At 41.2% G+C, this 20,901-nt stretch overlaps 1 protein-coding gene across 1 annotated transcript in view; it reads left to right on the forward strand.

The window, feature by feature from the left end:
- The window catches only part of LOC123504329 (kin of IRRE-like protein 2), a 118,476-nt gene that overhangs the window by 79,999 nt on the left and 17,576 nt on the right, over window positions 1–20,901 (forward strand). The window contains exons 2-5 of the mRNA XM_045254762.1: window positions 979–1,108; window positions 17,073–17,272; window positions 17,499–17,609; window positions 18,370–18,573. Of these exons, the coding sequence (XP_045110697.1) occupies window positions 979–1,108; window positions 17,073–17,272; window positions 17,499–17,609; window positions 18,370–18,573 (645 nt within the window). The remainder of the gene's footprint in view (window positions 1–978; window positions 1,109–17,072; window positions 17,273–17,498; window positions 17,610–18,369; window positions 18,574–20,901) is intronic.

Genomic DNA, 20,901 nt, shown 5'->3' on the forward strand with positions numbered 1-20,901 from the left:
TCTATTGGGATCATGCTAACGTCCACTTTTTCCTGATTCAAGGCCGCTTATAAATCCCCGTTGATAGAAACCTGCACGCACACAAACACACAAACACACAAACACATACACACACACACACTACGAATCCTCCAGAGAGATTATATGTTTTTTCTCTCTATTTTCGTGTCATTTATATCATCTTCTCTCATTATCTCATTGTTCACTTGTGCTTGTTATTCGTGTATATAGGATTACGTGGGTAGATAAGCTGTGTTTCAGTGACGTTAGGTAGAAATTATCCATCCAGTGGTTTGTTTGTGTGGTGTACGAGTGTGGTGTGTTTTACTGAATGCTTATAAGAGGGGGAGATGAAGTGGCGTCCGTAGGTGTCGGTAAGAGTCACTGTAACAAAGGGTTATTTGTAATGAAGAGCAAACACTTCATTAATGCATCTGAATCTCGTAAAATATGTCAGTTATAAGATACACACGAATCATTCTACACTTTCTCACATTTCCTTTGTAGCTCTGTGTGTGTGTGTGTGTGTGTGTGTGTGTGTGTGTGTGTGTGTGTGTGTGTTAAATGTCTTCTTTTATGTATATTCGACTGACACTACGGCGCAATAGACCAACCAAACTACATCAACCAACTCCTTCCATCTTGCCACATTTCCTCAGTCGATACCTCAATTCGAAGCTTCATTTACTCACAATACAGCGGTTCATTCACACGTTTAACTCCTTCAGTACCATGACGCGTTTCCATATTCATTGTGCTTACACTCTGGTGATTTTATACATCTTCATAAACTTCGGTAGGAGATTAAAATTACGAAGACTGTGGCCATTAATCTTGCGAGCTCCATAGACCCTTCCTAATGTCAATAAAATGGTCTGATCGTACACAAATCTCCAGGTAAAAAATGTGCCCCAGTATTGAAGAGGTTAATCTTTTCACTCATTATCATAACTTAACCTTTCTGTTTCTCTTTTGCAGTTTTGGCGCAACTCACTGTCCTTGCCAACGAGACAGTGAAGATCCCGTGTGACCTGTCCACCCGCGGCCTGGGAGACGTGGCCCATATTGTGTTGTGGTACAGAGGCGCCGCACCTGCTCCTTTCTACAGGTAAAGCCCAACCACTGTCTGTCAAGCTGATATGTAGTGTACGCCTTTCGTTGGTACATTTATGTTGTCTTTCTTTGTTTTGCGCTCTCTCTCTCTCTCTCTCTCTCTCTCTCTCTCTCTCTCTCTCTCTCTCTCTCTCTCTCTCTCTCTCTCTCTCGATAGTATTGATATACATGTCAATACACCTGCCGTTTAATATCTTGATAAAACACACACACACACACACACACACACACACACACACACACACACACACACACACACACACACTCACTCACTCACTCACTCACTCACTCACTCACTCACACACACACACACACACACACACACACACACACACACACACACACACACACACACACACACACACAGAGTAGATTTAGTTGTGCGCGGTGAAGGACGGATCAGCCGTGGAAAGCTGCTGAATCACAAAGTCTAAATAAACATGTCCAGTATTTTACAAAAACAGGAAATACTATTCCGTGGAAGCAAATTACGAAAACAATGTAAAACTGCAAAACTATGAATTTCATTACATAGAGTGTGAAAATAAACTGCAATATACCCACGGCCTCCACTACTTGTTAATTGTTCTCTAAAAGCAATTTAAATATTCTGCCAGCTGATATATTAACATGACAAATCAATATTAACCCCTTCTTCACTGGAATGCATTTCTACCTTGAGTTTGGGTATGATTACACGGTTTCATTAACATTAAAAAGGGTCTATGGGGGTCAGAAGATTAATGTTCACAGTCTTCACTATTTTAATCCCTACATAAGTTCCCGAAGCTGTATAAAATCACCATATAGTAACCAGAAGGAAGATGGAAACGCGTCCTGGTACTGAAGGGGTTAAACAGTACTCGGAGGTTACCAAAGATAGATTACACAATATCTATACAGTATTGCCGTGAATCGTGTGGGCATCAAGACAAACAGTGAGGAAGGCAACGGGAATACCATGATGGAGGTAAAGTCTTTATTCGAACCTTTCCATGTTTCTTCTTTCTCCGGTGACACGATGCGATCACCCACCACACTACTCACCTTTTTGTGTGTGTAAAAGGGAAAAAACTGGCAAAAGACAACAAAAAAATAAAGAAGTCCCACTTGATTGCCAGTCCCCTTACAGCTCCGACAGGGTTAGGTAAAAGATAAGGCTAAATAAATGTCATGAAAGCTACTCTCTTACACAGGTGGCGGAAAACAACCTAAAGGTGCTTTTCTTGCATTAAAACCACTATTCACCAATGAAAGACTCGTGTGTTTTAAGTCTTTGTTTTATTTCAACAGTGAATAGGATAATAGATACCTCAGTTATACGCTCAATCCCTTCCACCTTACCTTCCAACATGCATCCTTCACCCCGCACCGTCTGCCCACCTGCGGGAGCTTGTGGGCGAGTTAGCTCAGGTTGGGACACACTCTTTAAGGAGATCTTCCCTGGATAACAACACTGACATTGCTTAATAGCCCACATTAATTCTGCTTCTTTTGGATCTCTCTCTCTCTCTCTCTCTCTCTCTCTCTCTCTCTCTCTCTCTCTCTCTCTCTCTCTTACCAAGTGTGGTGTGATCGAGACGCGGGTGGGTCTGGAAGGACACAATTCAGTTCGGTCTGACGGATACGAGTCAGCTTCCATGGTGGGCTTCACTTCTACGCTCCTTCCTCCTCCTCCATTTCCTCCTTCACTTCCTCCTCCTACTACTCATCCGCTCCCCACCGCCCTTCTCTCTCTCTCTCTCTCTCTCTCTCTCTCTCTCTCTCTCTCTCTCTCTCTCTCTCTGCACACACTCTCCTCGTACGCTACTTTTTGTTTCCCTGTTTACTAATTCATTTCCAAAATCTTCAACAAAATATTTTTTTTTCATGTATTCTTTATAAAGCAGCCCTCGCTCTGCTCTAGTCTTTTTTATTTGTTGTTTCGCCCCATGTCGAATCATATATATTTTTCTCTAACCTTTTTTTAGTTTTTTGTTTTCCTTTTTATTTAGTGCCTCGTGTAGGAAACCCACAAAAAAATACGTGTACGTTTCATAAAAGTAACACACACACACACACACACACACACACACACACACACACACACACACACACGCAAAAGGCCACAACATCCAGCCATCATCAACCACCGCTCACCGTTGCAGCACAAATACCACACTCACTATTTTACTCATCAGCCTTACACTTCTTTCCGTCACTGTGTCTGTCGGGAACACCCTCGAGCGACCCCACCATCAGTCATGGCCGCCCCATTTGGCACCCACCCAAAGGTTATCTTCTACGGCGTCCACCACACCCTTCCTTCCCCGCTACTAACCCACCCAGAGTCTCAGCCACCCACCCGCCCACCCAGCCCGCCAACCTCCATCACGACAAAACGGAGGTAAAAATGGTAGGTGGTCTTCGTTACACATTCAGCCCCGTATATTTTTCGGCGCAATCCTTCTTCCCCGTAACTCTCCAGTAATGCGATTTGGGTAGCGGCGGGAGGCCCTTTTCGTCGCTCCATTGAAAATTAAGACAAATTAGTCCCAGGCGTCCCTAGTGGCGGTCCCTGCAGGAAGAACGGAGTCTGATTCGTGACTTAAAACTGTGCCATCTACAATGATTCACAGAGAGAGAGAGAGAGAGAGAGAGAGAGAGAGAGAGAGAGAGAGAGAGAGAGAGAGAGAGAGAGAGAGAGAGACGCTTCCTGGAAAGATAGATTACGAGAACTCCAATAATTAACAAAGAATTTTCCGATCGTGCATATAATTCCTGACCCTTTCTGTCTTATTACTACATTCTTCCTTTCCTTATTCTTTACGCTACTGCTGGGACTGTGTTTGCTGCATATTCTCTACTATCATACCATCACTATCCTACTACAATCATTAAACGAAGTACCGGCAAGTAATAACGCTATCATATTTGTACTCCGAGGGCAGCATTATACCATTACAGCAATTATCCGTAACGTAATCTCCATGGTCGTTCATTCGCCGCCTAAGCCAGTAGACAGCGGGAGGCAGATCCACTTGCTCTCCCCTTCCTTCCCCCGCCACCACCACCACCACCACCACGAGCACGACCAAGAACCAGCCGTGTGCACTGCTGCAATCGAAGACGGGGCTTGGTGATGGCAGGAACGCACGCCAGCCTGTGTGTGTGTGTGTGTGTGTGTGTGTGTGTGTGTGTGTGTGTGTGTGTGTGTGTGTGTGTGTGTGTGTGTGTGTGTGTTATTCCAGGAGGTAACGTTTTCTGTGCATGTTTTGGGTGTGGGGTTACTTCTACGACACACACACACACACACACACACACACACACACACACACACACACACACACACACACACACACACACACTAATTCATTCATGCATCATCCTTCACTCTCCTCGTCCCGAAAACCGCACGAGAGAGAGAGAGAGAGAGAGAGAGAGAGAGAGAGAGAGAGAGAGAGAGAGAGAGAGAGAGAGAGAGAGAGAGAACCAGACACGCAGAGAAAACAAAACGAGATCGCCAAACACTTACACGACAAAATGATAAAAAAAAAAAAACATAATAAAAAAACCAAAAGCATGAATCTGGAACATATTAAAGCACCAACACGACATACAAACAGACAGACAAACAGACAGACAGACAGACAGACAGACAGACAGACAGACAGACAGACAAACACACACTACAAAGACGACGAGGAGGAAAAAAAAGCAAAGCGTCCAGACTTACCAAGGGGATGAGTAGCGGGGAAGAGAAGGAAAGGGGAAGAGAGGGGAGAGGGAGGGGTAGAGGGGAATACGTCCAGTAGTACCGTGCCTAGAGGGTTCTTATCCCGGCTAAGGGCGCGGCCTCCACCCTTCCCGGGGAAAAAAAATAAGAAGCTGTATAAAGGGAGAGGGAAAAAATTGGATAGCGACGAAGAGTAATGGAACTGCTGGGAGAGAGAGAGAGAGAGAGAGAGAGAGAGAGAGAGAGAGAGAGAGAGAGAGAGAGAGAGAGAGAGAGAGAGAGAGAGAGAGAGAGAGAGAGAGAGAGAGAGAGAGAGAGAGACCGTGTGTGTGTGTGTGTGTTATCTGTCACCATATAATCTAAGACGGACACTCGAGCGACACGTTCATCTAGGCCTTGTGTGTATCACGGAAACTCGTCTCTCTCTTAGCCTCTATTCCACCCACAAGACCAGAGAGAGAGAGAGAGACTGTTTCCTTACCTCCCAGTCCTTCTCCAGTACATTATTCCTCTTCCTTCCTCCCACCCACTCTCTCTCTCTCTCTCTCTCTCTCTCTCTCTCTCTCTCTCTCTCTCTCTTCCCAGCCTAACCTTTCCCTCAGTAGGACTCGCCACTTTATGAGGACAAATACATAGTGCTTCCCTTCACAGGACTTGTATGTGTGTAGTTCTCGAGTTTGCACATCTAAGCAATTTGCCGTTACATGGAAAAGTTGTTTGCACTTGCACCGTCGCTCGCTCGTGAACACAACGCACTAAGTTAAGGGAAACTTCCTCGGCTCATCAAAAACAACAGGAGCTGAAACTTCCACCTATTTCTCAAGATTCTTTCCTTATTTACGTCTCTCTCAGAGCTGTGTTGATTCATCCTGGCCTCGAGCTTGTCTTCTTTTATTTTTCCTCGTACAATAATTATTTCAAGTGAGGTTTTTCTCATTTTTTTTTCTTCTTCCGGGTAAAGCAGAAAAGTTTCTCTGGGCGTCTCACGAAGAAATGTAGTTAACGCGGTCAATACTTTTGGGAGATTTCATGTCTAGAGGCAAATGGCGTGTTTCGGCGGCCTCTCTGGGAACTGACCGCCTCCTTTACTTAGCTTTGTTACCCGCTGCCTCTTACTGTACCGTCTCCCTTCGCCTCGCAGTCCTCCTCACTCCCACGGCACCGCACTTTTCGTCTACCTTGTGTACTGTCTGCCATTGTACCGTTTCTTTGGTCTCTCTCTCTCTCTCTCTCTCTCTCTCTCTCTCTCTCTCTCTCTCTCTCTCTCTCGTTTGGGGCACTGTCACTTTCAAGTCATATTGTACCGTACTGATTGTCTGTCTTGTCGGTGTTCATTGTACCGTCCATCTCACCTTAACGGTTTAACCTGTACCGTTTTGTGTCATTGTACCGTCTCTTTCATCTCTTTTTAATCCATGGTACTGTCTAGTTCATGTACCATATAGCAATATAACATACCTTTCACCTTTCAATTATAGGGCACTGTATTATTTGTTCCCTGTACCGTCTGTGCCACTGTACCGTCCTTTTCACTTCCCTCGTTTCATGCATCATATATCACTGTACCGTACCTTTCCCCTGTCAGTTATGGGGCACTATACGTGGTCTCCCATACCATCTGTGTCACTGTACCGTCCTATTCACTCCCCTCTGACCCGCTGTACCATACTGTCGGGCTACCGTACCATCTGCTTCACGCTACGATTAATCTCTCACTAAATTAGCGGAGTGGTAATTACCTTATGAACGCTTAATGGACTTTACCCCAAATTAGCGACGGTTTTCGAGTGCACTTTTCATCCCTCACTAATTAATTAATCAGCCCCGCCTTCTTCCTAAATAAATACAGCCAGTCTCCTTACGATCCCTAATACATATTGCTCCTATAAATGTGGGTAACAATGTACAGAGGAGAGGAGGAAAGTTAAGAGGAGACACAGAAAAGACAGAAAAAAAAAAAGATGGTTATTTATCCTCCCTCGAGCATATATCCAAGCATTTTCATTCTCAGAAAATTTCCCTTTATTAATTTCTTCATTACTTTAATATATCTTCTAAAGTGCCGACCCCCCGACCTTATTAAGTCTGTCCTCCCTGCAGCCACTTCAATAAACTCGTACCGTAAGTTCAGAGTATGGTGGGAACGCTACTCCTATGAACTCATCCTTGGTTGTTGCAGGAAGTTGAACCAATAGTACGTATTTCATAACTCCCCATCTATTCACAGGTTATGGTACTCCTGCAGCACTTAACCCTTTCAGTACTGGAAAGTATTTGTTGTATGAGTGTTGGGCATGATTAGATGGTTTCATTTATATTAGGAACGATCTATGGAAGTTTAAAAATTACTGGCCAGATCTTCACCGTTTCAATCCCACACATAATGCAAGATTCGGAGGCTGTATAAAATTCACCAAATAGTAAACAGAATTAATATGAAAACGCGTCATGGTACAAAAGGGGTTAATTACGCTACATTTTCTGCTTCTTTCACTCAATTTTTTACTGTATTACTTTACTCTACAAGGTTCTTTTTCTTCACCGATCTAGGGCTCACTCAGGTGCTAGTCTCTAAAAGAAAGTCAAAAAGGATCATCCAGAAATGGAGGGACGCATTTTTACCATGAGTTTTAGATGTGATTAGATCATTTTATTGACATTAGGAAGGGTCTATGGAGCTCACAAGATTAATGGCTACACTCCTCACCATCTTGATTCCCCACATGAGTTTCTGAAGCTGTATAAAATCACCAAATAATAAACAGAATGAATATGAAAACTCGTCACGGTACTGAAGAAGCTGACCTTCATTTCCTTTCACTGTCATTCATGAGCACATAGTAATTGTTCCCTGTGGATTGTGTGTAAGTGGATGGGGAAAGATTTACGTGCATGATAATGTGTTCCCATATATTCCAGCCAGTCTACCACCGTCTAATCTTCCTCCCCGACAAACGTACATGTGTTGTCCTATCTTGATCAACGCACCTCACTCATTTCTCAATCTGCCAAGGCTAAGCTAGTAATTATATTCAATCCTTTATCCATGTACCATCTACTTAGTTTCGTTACCTCTCATTGCGCGCCAACCGTGCCTCGCTATCACAGAGAAATGAGTAAACTTACCATTCTCAACCATCTCTAAAGGTATCTGAAGTTTTAATTTAATTCCAACTTTGCCAACTAAAATGTGCCTTATTTCAAAATGAACACCCGTTTCATTATCGTAATCATATATGTAGCTCTCTCTCTCTCTCTCTCTCTCTCTCTCTCTCTCTCTCTCTCTCTCTCTCTCTCTCTCTCTCTCTCTCTCTGCAGCCATCCTCACACCCTATAAAACTGCAACACTCGCCACACCTCCATTCCATCAGTCTTGTATGCCTTCACTTGGTCTATAAATGTCATGTATAAATCTACAAACACCTTTCCTCAGAAACTCTCCACTCGAGTCGCTGAACCTTACCACCTGATTGACAACTGAAAGATCAAACGTTCCTTAGAGATGTATTTTACTTGCAAAACTGACATGACAAAATAAAAGGAAAGTTCACAAGATATAAGGCTTTTTAAAATATGAATCAGGTGGCACTGTATGATAAATGAAAAGGCCGAAGAGAAATGATTGACAATTGATTTATTTTACTTGCAAAACTAAGATGACAACCATGCGTGCTTTGGGGTCCGAGGGATCTCCAAGCGCACGGGTTCGAATCCAGTCCACGGTCCGAGTGTAGGTTGGGCTTCCTCACTCGGGGCAACAGTTTCCTAGCGGGTGGTCTTTTTATATAAGAGGTACCCCAAAAGTATCCTCTTCAGCCCATAAATTCCCGTAGAAAGCCAACATGGTATAAATAAAAAAATATATATAGCGTTATAAAATACTAATGAAGCGACACTATATGATTAACCCATTCACTGCTGTTTGCCACGTTTCCTTAATTAATAACAACTCTGAGACACTTTTTCCTGGTTTCATATCTTTTCCACACACCCCGCTCAATAAGAAATGGTTAAATGTTATCTTTTTAATCGCTTTAATTGATGGAGGTGCTAATTAAAGAGTCATAGTGAGTCTAGTGGTGTGAATTGTTGCATATCGCAGTGACAGTGTTAATGAAGAGTGGTAGACAACTGAAAGATAAACGTTCACTAGAGATTTATTTTACTTGCGAAACTCAGATGACAAAATAAAGGACATTCTAAAGATATATAGTCTTGTAAAATACTAATTAACTGTCACTGCATGATTTATGAAAAGGAAAGTGGTCGAAGAGATATTATTGGTAAGTGAAAGATCAGACATTCGTTCAAGATTTATTTTACTTGCAAAACTGAGATGACAAATAAAGAAAGCTCAAAAGATATATATAGTTTTGTAATAAAGTAATCAGGTAACACTAGATGATTAATGAAAAGGAAAGTCGTCGAAAAGAAATTATTGACAATAGATTTATTTTACTTGCAAGACTGAGATGACAAAATATAACGAAATTTCATTAGATATATAGCGTTGCAAAATATCAATCAAGTGGCAATATATGATTATTAAAAAAAGTGGTCGAAGAAAAATTATTGACAATAGATTTATTTTACTTGCAAGACTGAGATGACAAAATATAACGAAATTTCATTAGATATATAGCGTTATAAAATACTAATCAAGTGACAATATATGATTATTACAAAAAAAAAGTGGTCGAAGAGAAATTATTGACAACTGAGATTACAAAATAAAAAAAGTTCAAAAGATAAATAGTTTTGCAAAATACTAATCAGGTGGCACTATATGATTAATGAAAAGGAAAGTGGACGAAGAGATATTACGCATCAGAAACTTCTTAAACTTATCAAACTCTTCTCGTCGAGTTTTATTTTGATATTGTTACGTCCAAAGTAATTCTCATAGTGACTCACCTGGTTAATCTCTCCTTAATTTGATACAGTAAGAATAGATGGTCCGTGGACTTGAAAGAAAGACGGAGGGTAATGTTACGTTGTTGGCCGAGTTAGAGAGATTCCTTTTTATGTACTGTGCCTCGGACAAGTCGAGCAGGTAAATTGGCAGGTAAATTGGCACCCTTAAAATCTTCTAGGACCAGTGTATTGTCCACTCTCCTGGAAGGCAAATCGAGACAGAGCAGTAACTTCATTTTATCTCCTTTTAAAACAAATACATCAAGATTGGACCAGTTTCTTCTCTTTACATCCTAACTTTTACAACAAAAAATTCCCTCCACATCTGTGTTTGTTGTCATTTACTTCTATTCTCTTACTTCAACCCCTTCAGGACGAATTTCCATATTCATTCTTCTTACCATTTGGTGATTTTATACAGCTTCAGAAACTCATGTGGGGGATTAATATAGTGAAAATTGGCTATTTATCTTCTGACATCTGTAAACCCATCCTAATGTCAAGAAAATGGTCTATTCGTAGGCAAATCTCAAGGTAAAAATGTGTCCCAGTACTGAAAAGGTTAACATATACAATCTATCTCAAGGTATCATCAGTGTATTTACTCGAACACAACAAGTACTCTTCTTGCATAACTATAAAGTCATCTCTTCCAGCATAGTGTAATTAACTTAAAGCTTTCAAACGTTTCCATTTTCTCACTATCCTTGCATTCATTCCCCAACCACCATTGTATCAAAATAGGAAAACGTTGCCATTTCACTAAGGCTCATATTCTCAAACACTTCTATGCTTACTCTTCACTTATTCAAAAGGCTTTATTCAAATTTATAAGAGATTTTTAGGGCGTCTTGACGATTCTAAAGGAAGAATGACAAGATTTTACAATATCAACGGTAAAAAAAAAAACACTCTTGAAAACCCCGCTAATCATCTCTGTGGCCTTGAAAAATAGTAATGGTGAAAAATCAAAACGTTTCTGAACACGGACCTAAAATACTTCGAGTAGACTGTCATTTCCGCACCGCTTCTCTTCATTTCATACTTGACAACCGCTGAAAAATAATAAGAAAAAAAAAAATTCTCTTCACACACTCTTCACTTCCTCTCAATGTGTCCCTCCCCGTCTTCTCCCACCTTCCCACTAAGGCCTTAAATCACTACTCAAACTTGGGCTCCTACTTTTCGTCGCACATCATTCACGTCCCTCCAGAATAAAGTCTAATTATGCTGAGATTTTTAGACACTACCTCCTCCCGCCTCCCATCATTCCTCCTTTGTTTCAGCGACGCATCTCTTCACTGTTTTTTTTTTTCTTCTTAATGTAATAACACAGCTTCCTTTCTTTCTCTCTCTCTCTCTCTCTCTCTCTCTCTCTCTCTCTCTCTCTCTCTCTCTCTCTCTCTCTCTCTCTCTCTCTCTCGTCTGTTTTGTTTCTTTCTTCTTTGTTCCCCTTCCACGAACTATTTTCTTCATGACACGCTTACTCGTCTTTCTAAACATTTAAGACATTTTATACCTCTTTTTTAAAATATTCAGCATCTTTTTCCTCCTTTCATATTTTGCTTTATTTGATTTAATTCAGTGCTTTTATCAGTTCCTACATTTTTAGTCATGATTATTTTATGGAACGATTTTCACCCGATGGCACTTCCCTCACTCAATACATTGCCTTTACCTAGTCTGTCTGTCTGTCTGTCTGTCTGTCTGTCTGTCTGTCTGTCTGTCTATCTGTCTGTCTGTCTGTCTGTTCATCACCCTCCGTTATTTTATCAGTCTTCCTATGCATTCAATTCTGTCACTGCTTCCACTCGTCGACTTCTTATTAATTCATTTATCTTGACATTCGTTTGCTACACTATTCACTGTTTTAATTCGTCAGGTTAGTGTATCAGTGTTAATTACTCCACCAATGCATTGTTTCCTACCTTTGTACTCGAGTGATAATGAACACAAGCACCCGACCTTCCTTTGTCAGGCTGTCTATCATTCCATGGCAATCATTAATTTCTATTTCAGCTTTTTTTTTTTTTTTACAACCAAAGTCTCATTTTCACTATCAAGGTTTCATTTTTCCACTATCAAGATTCAAGAATTCGCTTTTCACTATCAAGGATTCACTTCTCTCACTTCCAAGACTTTACTTTTTCACTACCAAAGCCTCCACTTCATACTTCTAGCCAAAAGTATACTTCCTATCCTGACTATATTTCTATACACACTGCCCTGAGTTTATTTTCCTTTCCACTACCAAAGGCTCCAGTTATTACTTCTAAGCCAAATATATATAAACTTCTAAACCTGACTATATTTCTATTCACACTGCCCTGAGTCTATTTTCCTTTCCACTACCAAAGACTATCTTCTTTATCACTCTGCGTCTCCCTCACACCTCAGCTTTCATTAATACAAAACCATCTTCACTCAGACGCATTTCAGGTTTAACTCCTACAAGCGTGCAAAACTTATCTCCTCCCTTTGTGTCTCAGCTTCTTTTCACAAAATCCAAGACACTTTTTCCTGCAGAAGTTCACTCTTGTCACCGTCCTGTCCACTTTGTTTACATTCAGGAACATTGAGACAGTTCAGCTGGATTTTTCTTTTCTCGTTTTGAATGTAGTGCGAAAAATTTACAGGAAAAGGAAAAGAACACCACGTTGTCCTTGATTTTTTTTTAGCCTTTTTTTAAGAGCAGGCAGGGGGAAACAGAGACGTGAATGTTTAACCCCTTCAGTGTTATGACGCATTTTTATATTCACTCTATTTAATATTTAACAATTATATACAGCTTCAGAAACGTATGTGGGGATTAAAATAATGAAAATTCTGGCCATTAATCTTCTGACCTCAATAAACCTCTCCCAATGTAAATAAAACTGTCTAATCATACTCAAAATGCGTCCCAGTACTAAAGGCATTAAATCTACGTAGCAGTATTGCACAACTAATGCTACAACTACCACCACCAACTAATAAATAAAATACTATTCATGTTGTTGATGTTCCTACTATCACCACAACAATAATGCAACAGCAGCAACAATATTAGAATAGTATTAGAAGTAGTAACAGCAATAGTAAAAGCATTCGTAGTATTATTAGTAGTACAAATGCTATCATCATTACTTATCATCATAAAGCTCGATACATTCAGACGCTCTGCAATATTGATAATGTGTGTGTGTGTGTGTGTGTGTGTGTGTGTGTGTGTGTGTGTGTGTGTGTGTGTGTGTGTGTGTGTGTGTGTGTGTGTGTGTGTGTGTGTGTGTGTGTGTGTGTGTGTGTGTGTGTGTGTGTGTGTGTGTGTGTGTGAGAGAGAGAGAGAGAGAGAGAGAGAGAGAGAGAGAGAGAGAGAGAGAGAGAGAGAGAGAGAGAGAGAGAGAGAGAGAGAGAGAGAGAGAGAGAGAGAGAGAGAGAGAGAGAGAGAGAGAGAGAGAGAGAAAGAGAGAGAAAGAGAAAGAAAGAAAGAAAGAAAGAAAGAAAGAAAGAAAGAAAGAAAGAAAGAAAGAAAGAAAGAAAGAAAGGAAAGAAAGAAAGAGAAAGAAAGAAAGAAAGAAAGAAAGAAAGAAAGAAAGAGAGAGAGAGAGAGAGAGTGTGTGAGTAACGATTTAAACATCAGTCATGAAACACAGACGGAAATAATTATGTGAGAACAAAATTAAAGCCGAACATTCTCTCTCTCTCTCTCTCTCTCTCTCTCTCTCTCTCTCTCTCTCTCTCTCTCTCTCTCTCTCTCTCTCGCTAATGCTCCCCGAGATACACACACACACGCACATTTACACTAAACAAATAAACCCAGAGCTGCGTTGGGGAGGCTCGCCAGTGATGCCTCGAACACAACACTTCTATAGCGACATTCCTGCGACAAAAATAGACACCCCCTGGAAACAACGAGAGGCAGAAACACAGCCGTTCATAAAGCATCATTAAACAAACACCTGTCGGAATTGGTATAACTTTTTCTTGACGCTTCTGGATATTATATACAGTAGAAGTGCGCCGGAGAATTGGTACTCTACTGTTGTGAGAGTTAGACCGAAAGAGAGAGAGGGAGAGAGACAGTGAAAGAGATGGAGACGCTAAAAAAAAAAGACTCACCGTTCTGACTTCACGTCTAGAAAACGAATACAATCTCATTTTCAGCCTCTTTGATTCCACCACAGAACCACTTCCCACAATACTTAAGGGATATTAGGCCCTATAAAATGTGATACTTGCTTGGAACTTCTTAATGCGGTTGACGAACTGAAATATCGCAGGTGTTCGGCTTATAATCTGCACCTTATTCCCTGCTGGGTGAACACTGATTGGAACATAACAGTGTACATGGATTACCTCTTAGATACAATAATTAATCTTGCAAATCGAGGCTGACGTTACTATTCTTCCTTTCTTGTCTGGAGCAATTCGCCTAGGGAATGTTGCATAATTAAAGCTGGAAAGTAGTCGTTGATGTTTACCACTCTGACGGTGGCACTTCAACACGCTCGATACTCAGTAATCTAAAATCTAATGAAAAAAGGAACAGAAAAGAGGGAAACTGAACAACTCAACCAGGAAGCCATTGATAAAACTCAGAACATGTGAAATTACAGTTTTGACGGCCCGCCTCGTTAATCCACAGCGATGGCATTTTCATCTATTGGAATGGCGCTGCACAACAAGGCGTATTAAATTAACTTCCTGGAGGAAAATTGCTAACAAAGCTGTTTTAGAAATACGCGTTCAATCAGACCTAACGAAATTTGCGATAACTGTTGAGTGTTGCGCCGCAGGACACGAGGCGAGTGCAGAAAAAGGCACGTGTGCAATATAATTAATCAGAGCCCCACATAACCAAAGGCCATCAACACCACCGCTGCCTCCGCGGGGAATGAGGAAACAGTGACATCGCTGCACGTGTCGCTGGTATTACGATTTGCATCCACATAACATGCCACGGTGTTGCCTCAAACCACCACGACCCATGAACTACACCACCGGTAATAACAACGTCCATTGCTGCTGCTGCTGCTGCTGCTAATATTCCTGCTATCAAAATTAAATCTTTCCACAAATTAACACACAACATTTCTAACCAACTGGAAAACAAACGACCTCGACATCCTCCCACTATTTCCCTCACACCGACGCCAACCACGGCAACACAAGCATAACACTGTAATAACGCTATTGTCACATTCCACTCTTGTAATCTGGCCACTGTCTTTTTCAGTTATCTCTCAACATGGAAGGTGCGGTTGTCGAAAATTCTATCCAATCTCTCACGATTTTTTGCTACATATATATATATATATATATATATATATATATATATATATATATATATATATATATATATATATATATATATATATATATATATATCCAGATGCAATTTCTCTGCTACGCAAGGGCCTCCCTCAGCCACCTCCATAAGTCGGGCACTGTGCCAATCTCTGCCAAGTTTTGGCTCCAAACCTTTCAATCTCATCTTTCCATCTCCCGCCTCATCTCCTCCCACTCCCTTTAAATCACTGAGGGTACAGGAAACTGTATTATTATATTCATAAGTTATATATATATATATATATATATATATATATATATATATATATATATATATATATATATATATATATATATATATATATAACCGTGATATGTAATCTTTGCCTCAAGACTTCAATAACTGAAGCATAAAAATTAGATTTCCATATTTACTGAAACGTGCTTCTTGCCAAATTTATGAAGTCTCATACTTTAGAATATGACGAAATGTTTACGAAATTATAAAAATTGTTGAAAAAATTCCGTATGATATCTCGACGATCACAAGTTTAAGTCAGCGCAAACACGCATGTCCTTTTAAGTGAAAAACCTTACCTAACTAACAGGATCGAATTGTTCACCCTCCTCACCGATCCCAACAAAACATTCTCTGTTATCTTATAACATTTCCTCGGCAGACACAAAATTCAGAAAAAAACGGTACGGGGAGAAGCGAAACTGGGACGAAATGGCTTGATAGCAAAACATGACGTGACGCAACACCATGGCAGGGGCAACAGAGAAGAATTATACACACGTACCTTGTATGCTGATGCTATTACGTTTATCTTTCCCCAATAAGTCAATTTCGCTAGGGTCGCCCGAAGACTTGCGGCGAGCACTTCAGAATACCGTGGCTGCACTTTTACCTCGGGGTATGAGAAATCATCTTAAAGTTTGCAAACACCGCAATATTGAGAGAGAGGCGTCGATGTGTACAAGTGAGATGTACAAAGGTATGACCAAAGTATAAGGTACTGTGTGGCAAGGCACTACCACAGAGAGAGTCTAATTACCTTAATTTCTGAACAGCCTCTTGATCACCAGCTGTCCATCGCTGCCCGTCACGCTCCTCGTAACACTATTTTCTCATATATATACACATATGCACACATACATATATACATATATATTATATAAATGGTCCATTTCCAGAGTAGGGTGTTTTAATCTGCTTAATTCTTCCGGTCCGTGGCTTCGCCGCCTCCGCTTGGAATGAGAGTCAGTGCAGGGGATAATCTTTGTAAACCCAGACGCGCTAAGAACCAGGCGAGAGTCTTGCCACTTACGTCGAAAGAGGACTTTTTTGTAGGCACTCTCTGCACTGGCCCAGTGGGATTTGTGCCCCGCGCCGCAAGTTGCTCTTCATAGTTCACAATAAAAGTATATTAATACCATTGCATGTAGTGAAATTCCTCTTCATTCTAAAGACGGTCCAAAAACAACGAAAATTAGGCACTCAACATTCTAGAGGCAGGTGTCTGAAATACTGGGAATTTGGAAAATTCTAACTCAGGCAAAGCCATTATTGTCTGAGTTTGTCCTCCGCTACACGCACTACCGGCACACTCACTGACTATTTCTATGTCCCGGAGTGAAGCTGAATGCCTCGTCAACCTCCCGCCAGCCCGTCAGGAAGGAGGGAAACCGGAAGCTGATGTCAATACATTGTCTAAACGAGTTATCTGACGATGATTCCAAAGGATTACCTCTGCACAAACTATTCATGTGGCATCATGTGCTTTGGTTAATAAATGGTTTATACTGCAACTAACACCATGTCAGATTAAAGCTTTTGAAATTTTATAACCCTATCATCAGTAACACCGAGTCTCTAATATACTGGATAGAGAGTGAAAAAGTTGTTTTTGCCGAGTACCTTTTGACAAACAAACAAACAAACAAACAAACAAACACACACACACACACACACACACACACACACACACACACACACACACACACACACACACACACACACACTCCTTTTGTGTAACGACCCATTGTGAAATTTCTACAGCTACGACCAGAGGCAGACGGGGGGTCGTCACTGGAGCGATGAGACAGTGTTCGGCCAGAGGGCGCAGTTTGACCTGAAGCTGACGCCTCCCAGCCTGCGTGTGCGGCCTGTGCGGCCCAGTGACCAGGACACCTACCGCTGCAGGGTGGACTACGAGCACGGGCCTTCCAAGACATCCACCGTCCACCTGGCTGTCATTGGTGAGGCACAACACGTGTGTGTGTGTGTGTGTGTGTGTGTGTGTGTGTGTGTGTGTGTGTGTGTGTGTGTGTGTGTGTGTGTGTGTGTGTGTGTGTGTGTGTGTGTGTGTGGACATTTCATCATTTGAATCTTTCTCCCTCTCCATTCACTAAGTGATAGTTAAGAAAATTGTGTCGTGAGAGATCAATAAGAGAACGAACACTAAACACCCCGTCTCACGGGCAGTGCCTCCCTCACCGCCTGTGGTCACGGACGAGAGCGGCTCCGTGGTGGCGGGCACAGCGGGACCATACCTGGAGGGGGGAAGAGTCATCCTCACCTGCAAGACTATAGGAGGTGAGTCCCTTCAAACACCTCAACTTGAATATGACGTTTTTTTTTTTTCATACGCTTTCTTTTTCTTTTGCTTGTCCTGTTTTGTTTTCTTCCACTTTTCGAATAGCTGATCGTAGCATTCCAACGCGAGGGAGGGACCTTTGGCACAGCACCGTCAAGGAATTCTGTTACTAGTGCATTGCAAATGTCATCTAGTTTACATAACCGTGTGCCGGGGAGTCATCCTCTCTGAATATAGAATTGCATTACAGCATTAATGCCTTCAAATTACAATGAAATTAATGAGTTTTTTTCTAGGTAAGGAAAGGACGATGAAAAGAAATTAATGTAAAATGTAAAAATTGAGAGAATCTTATTATGAAGGGAAAAAAATCACACACACACACACACACACACACACACACACACACACACACACACACACACACACACACACACACACACACACACACACACACACACACACACACACACACACAAGGACAGAGGAAGAGAAATAAGAAAAGTAGAATGAGGAGGAAGGAGGAAGATGATGTGTAAAATTAGTTATTCAAACAGAGCGACGGATCATAGAAGTGAAGAAAATACAAACAAAACACACAAACATGTATAATGTAGTGTTAAAAAGACATAACACAACGAGCTTGCCTCACTACCACCCCTACTGACCCTATTCCAAATTTACAAAGGTAAATAAGAACTAGGTAAATTATACACTAACCCAAGATTCAAAGGGTGCATCTCACTCTTCCCACGCCAGGCCGCCCTTCCCCTACGTTGGTGTGGTTGAGGGACGGCCGGCTAGTGGAAGACTCCTACACGGTGGACCATCGCGGCCAAGTAAGAAACCTGCTTCACCTTGATAACCTGTCGCGGAAGTTCCTGGACGCTACCTTCACCTGCCGCGCCACCAACAACAACATCACGCAGCCTCTGGACACGAGCGTCACTATCAACATGACGCGTGAGTGAAGAAACCAATGGTCTCAAAACATTCATGTCTATTAAGCTAATTTTTGTTCGATTACTTTCCTTATTTTCTTAACCCCTTCAGTACCATGACGTGTTTTTTTTCTGATTACCATTTGGTGATTTTATACAGCTTCAGAAACTTATGTGGAAATTAGAATAGTGAAGACTCTACATTAATCTTCTGACCTCCATAGACCCTTCCTAATAAAAGCATCTAATCATACCCAAAATTCATGGTAAAAATGCATCCCAGTACTAAAGAAATTAAAATCTGTTGTCTTAATCCCTCTTCTTAGTTTCACAGCGTGTTCTTAGCAGATTACTACTTCCTATCTTATATTGAGCCATATTGAGCTTCCGAGGGTGCTCTTACTGATCCCACTTAACGTAGCTTCCCCATCTCTTACTACCAGAAGGAAGGCCAGGACATGCAAGGAAGCACGTACAATAGAACACGCAGCTTGACTCGAATATCAAGGAGAAATTCAGTAATTGGAGTTCAGCTATAAACAACGTAGATAGAGCAAGAAGTCGTGATTTTTAGGACTGGAGATGGTATAGCCGGGTCACACTTGCATTATGTAAAAATAAATCTTACGCAAGAAGATCCCTAGTAATTACACTCAAAGAAGGCTTAAAACGCTCTTAATATCGAAGTCAATAATCATTTAAAGATAGAAAAGTGGTCACTCACAAGCTTTCATTCTTCTACTTTCCTTAATTTTCTTATTTGTTGTCTTCCTCTGTCCAAACTCTTCACTTTTCACCATCTGTCTGTTTCACCTGTTTCGTCATAAAAGCTGAGAGGCGCATTTATGTTGTTAGTAAAACCTCGATAGCCAGCACTGGGAAATGCCTCTATATGAAACACGCACGTAAAGCCCATTTTTCAAACACCCCAGCCATTGTAAGCGACATGAAACACTTTTATTTCGCGCTAAACAATTAGAACTGACGGGGTATCGTGTCGCGTCTCGGAAGGGTGAATGAAGGTGACGGATCAATAAAATGTCATCAGCTTCGCATTTCGCCACACATTAATTAAGGATTCACCATTCCGATCCTTAATTAATATATACCCGAGGCTTGCCGATGTGCAGACTGGAACTGGAGCCCCGCTACTGCTGCCACAAGATCGATCGTGTGTCCAAGTAAATTACAAAAAAAAAAATCTGCCGCTCGCTACGAAGAGGAAAGACACGTGAGCCTTGAATTACACTGCTATACACGCTCCTACTAGTTACGTACACACGAGGTAAAAAAAAAAATCTATACGTGTTTCTCTTTCACTGCACCTTCAATCAGAAGTATAGGAAGCCACAGGAGGTTTAAGTAACACCGCCATATATCAACGTAGTTCCTACCAGCGCACCACACGATATACATTCAGGAGTGGTCTCGTTCGTGAGTGTATGAGCTTGTTAGTGCACGCGAACCTATACATACCAACATGAAAATAGTTTAGTATTATTATGTGCCACTATTGCCTCTACAGTTAGAGATTATCAATACCAGCAATATGTACAACTACTACTATTTCTGATGCTACTATTTTTTTATGCAAGGGGGAAGCCGGGTAAAAGGCAATAAAAATACTTAAAAAAGGCCAACTTGATTGCCAGTTCCTTTAAAATTCAAATTGAGTTAGCCAATAGTCTGGGACAACTAGTGTGAGTGTTAACGTAAGAATATAAAGTAATGGAAGGTGCAAGAAATCATATCTACCTATTTATTATTCGTATCTATAAATAAGTCTGTTCTTTTAACTCCTTCAGTACTGGGACCCATTTCTACCTTGAGCTTTGGGTGTGATTAGACGATTTTATTGGCATTAGGAAGGGTCTATGGAGGTCAGAAGATTAATGGCCACAGTCTTCACTATTCTAATATCCCATATAAGTTTCTGACGCTGTATAAAAGCACAAAATAGTAAGCAAATTGAATATGAAAAAGCGTCATGGTACAGGAGGGGTTAAAGTTCTCTAATGTTGTTTTTGTTGTTATTGTGGTTCACTTCACCGAAAAGAGGAAAATCTATGTGACATAAGAAGAGTTGTGATGTAGAAAGCCAGTGGACGGACTACGTAGTGTATATATGTGTTGAGCTCGAGGAGAGAAGGACAGACTCACTCAAGATCTTATTCCCGAAAGAGAAGAGTCGGAAAGAATAGCCAGAATTATGAAGACTGTCCTGAAACTTCCCTCCCCATAGATGTCAAAGTTTCTATAACCGTCCTACTTCATACCTTTTCTCTGTACCTTTTCTCACCTGCCATTTAGCTTTTCTGAAACCTGAATAATTTTTTCGCCTTACCGTTCT

Source organism: Portunus trituberculatus, chromosome 15, assembly GCF_017591435.1.
Source record: "Portunus trituberculatus isolate SZX2019 chromosome 15, ASM1759143v1, whole genome shotgun sequence".
NCBI lineage: Eukaryota > Metazoa > Arthropoda > Malacostraca > Decapoda > Portunidae > Portunus > Portunus trituberculatus.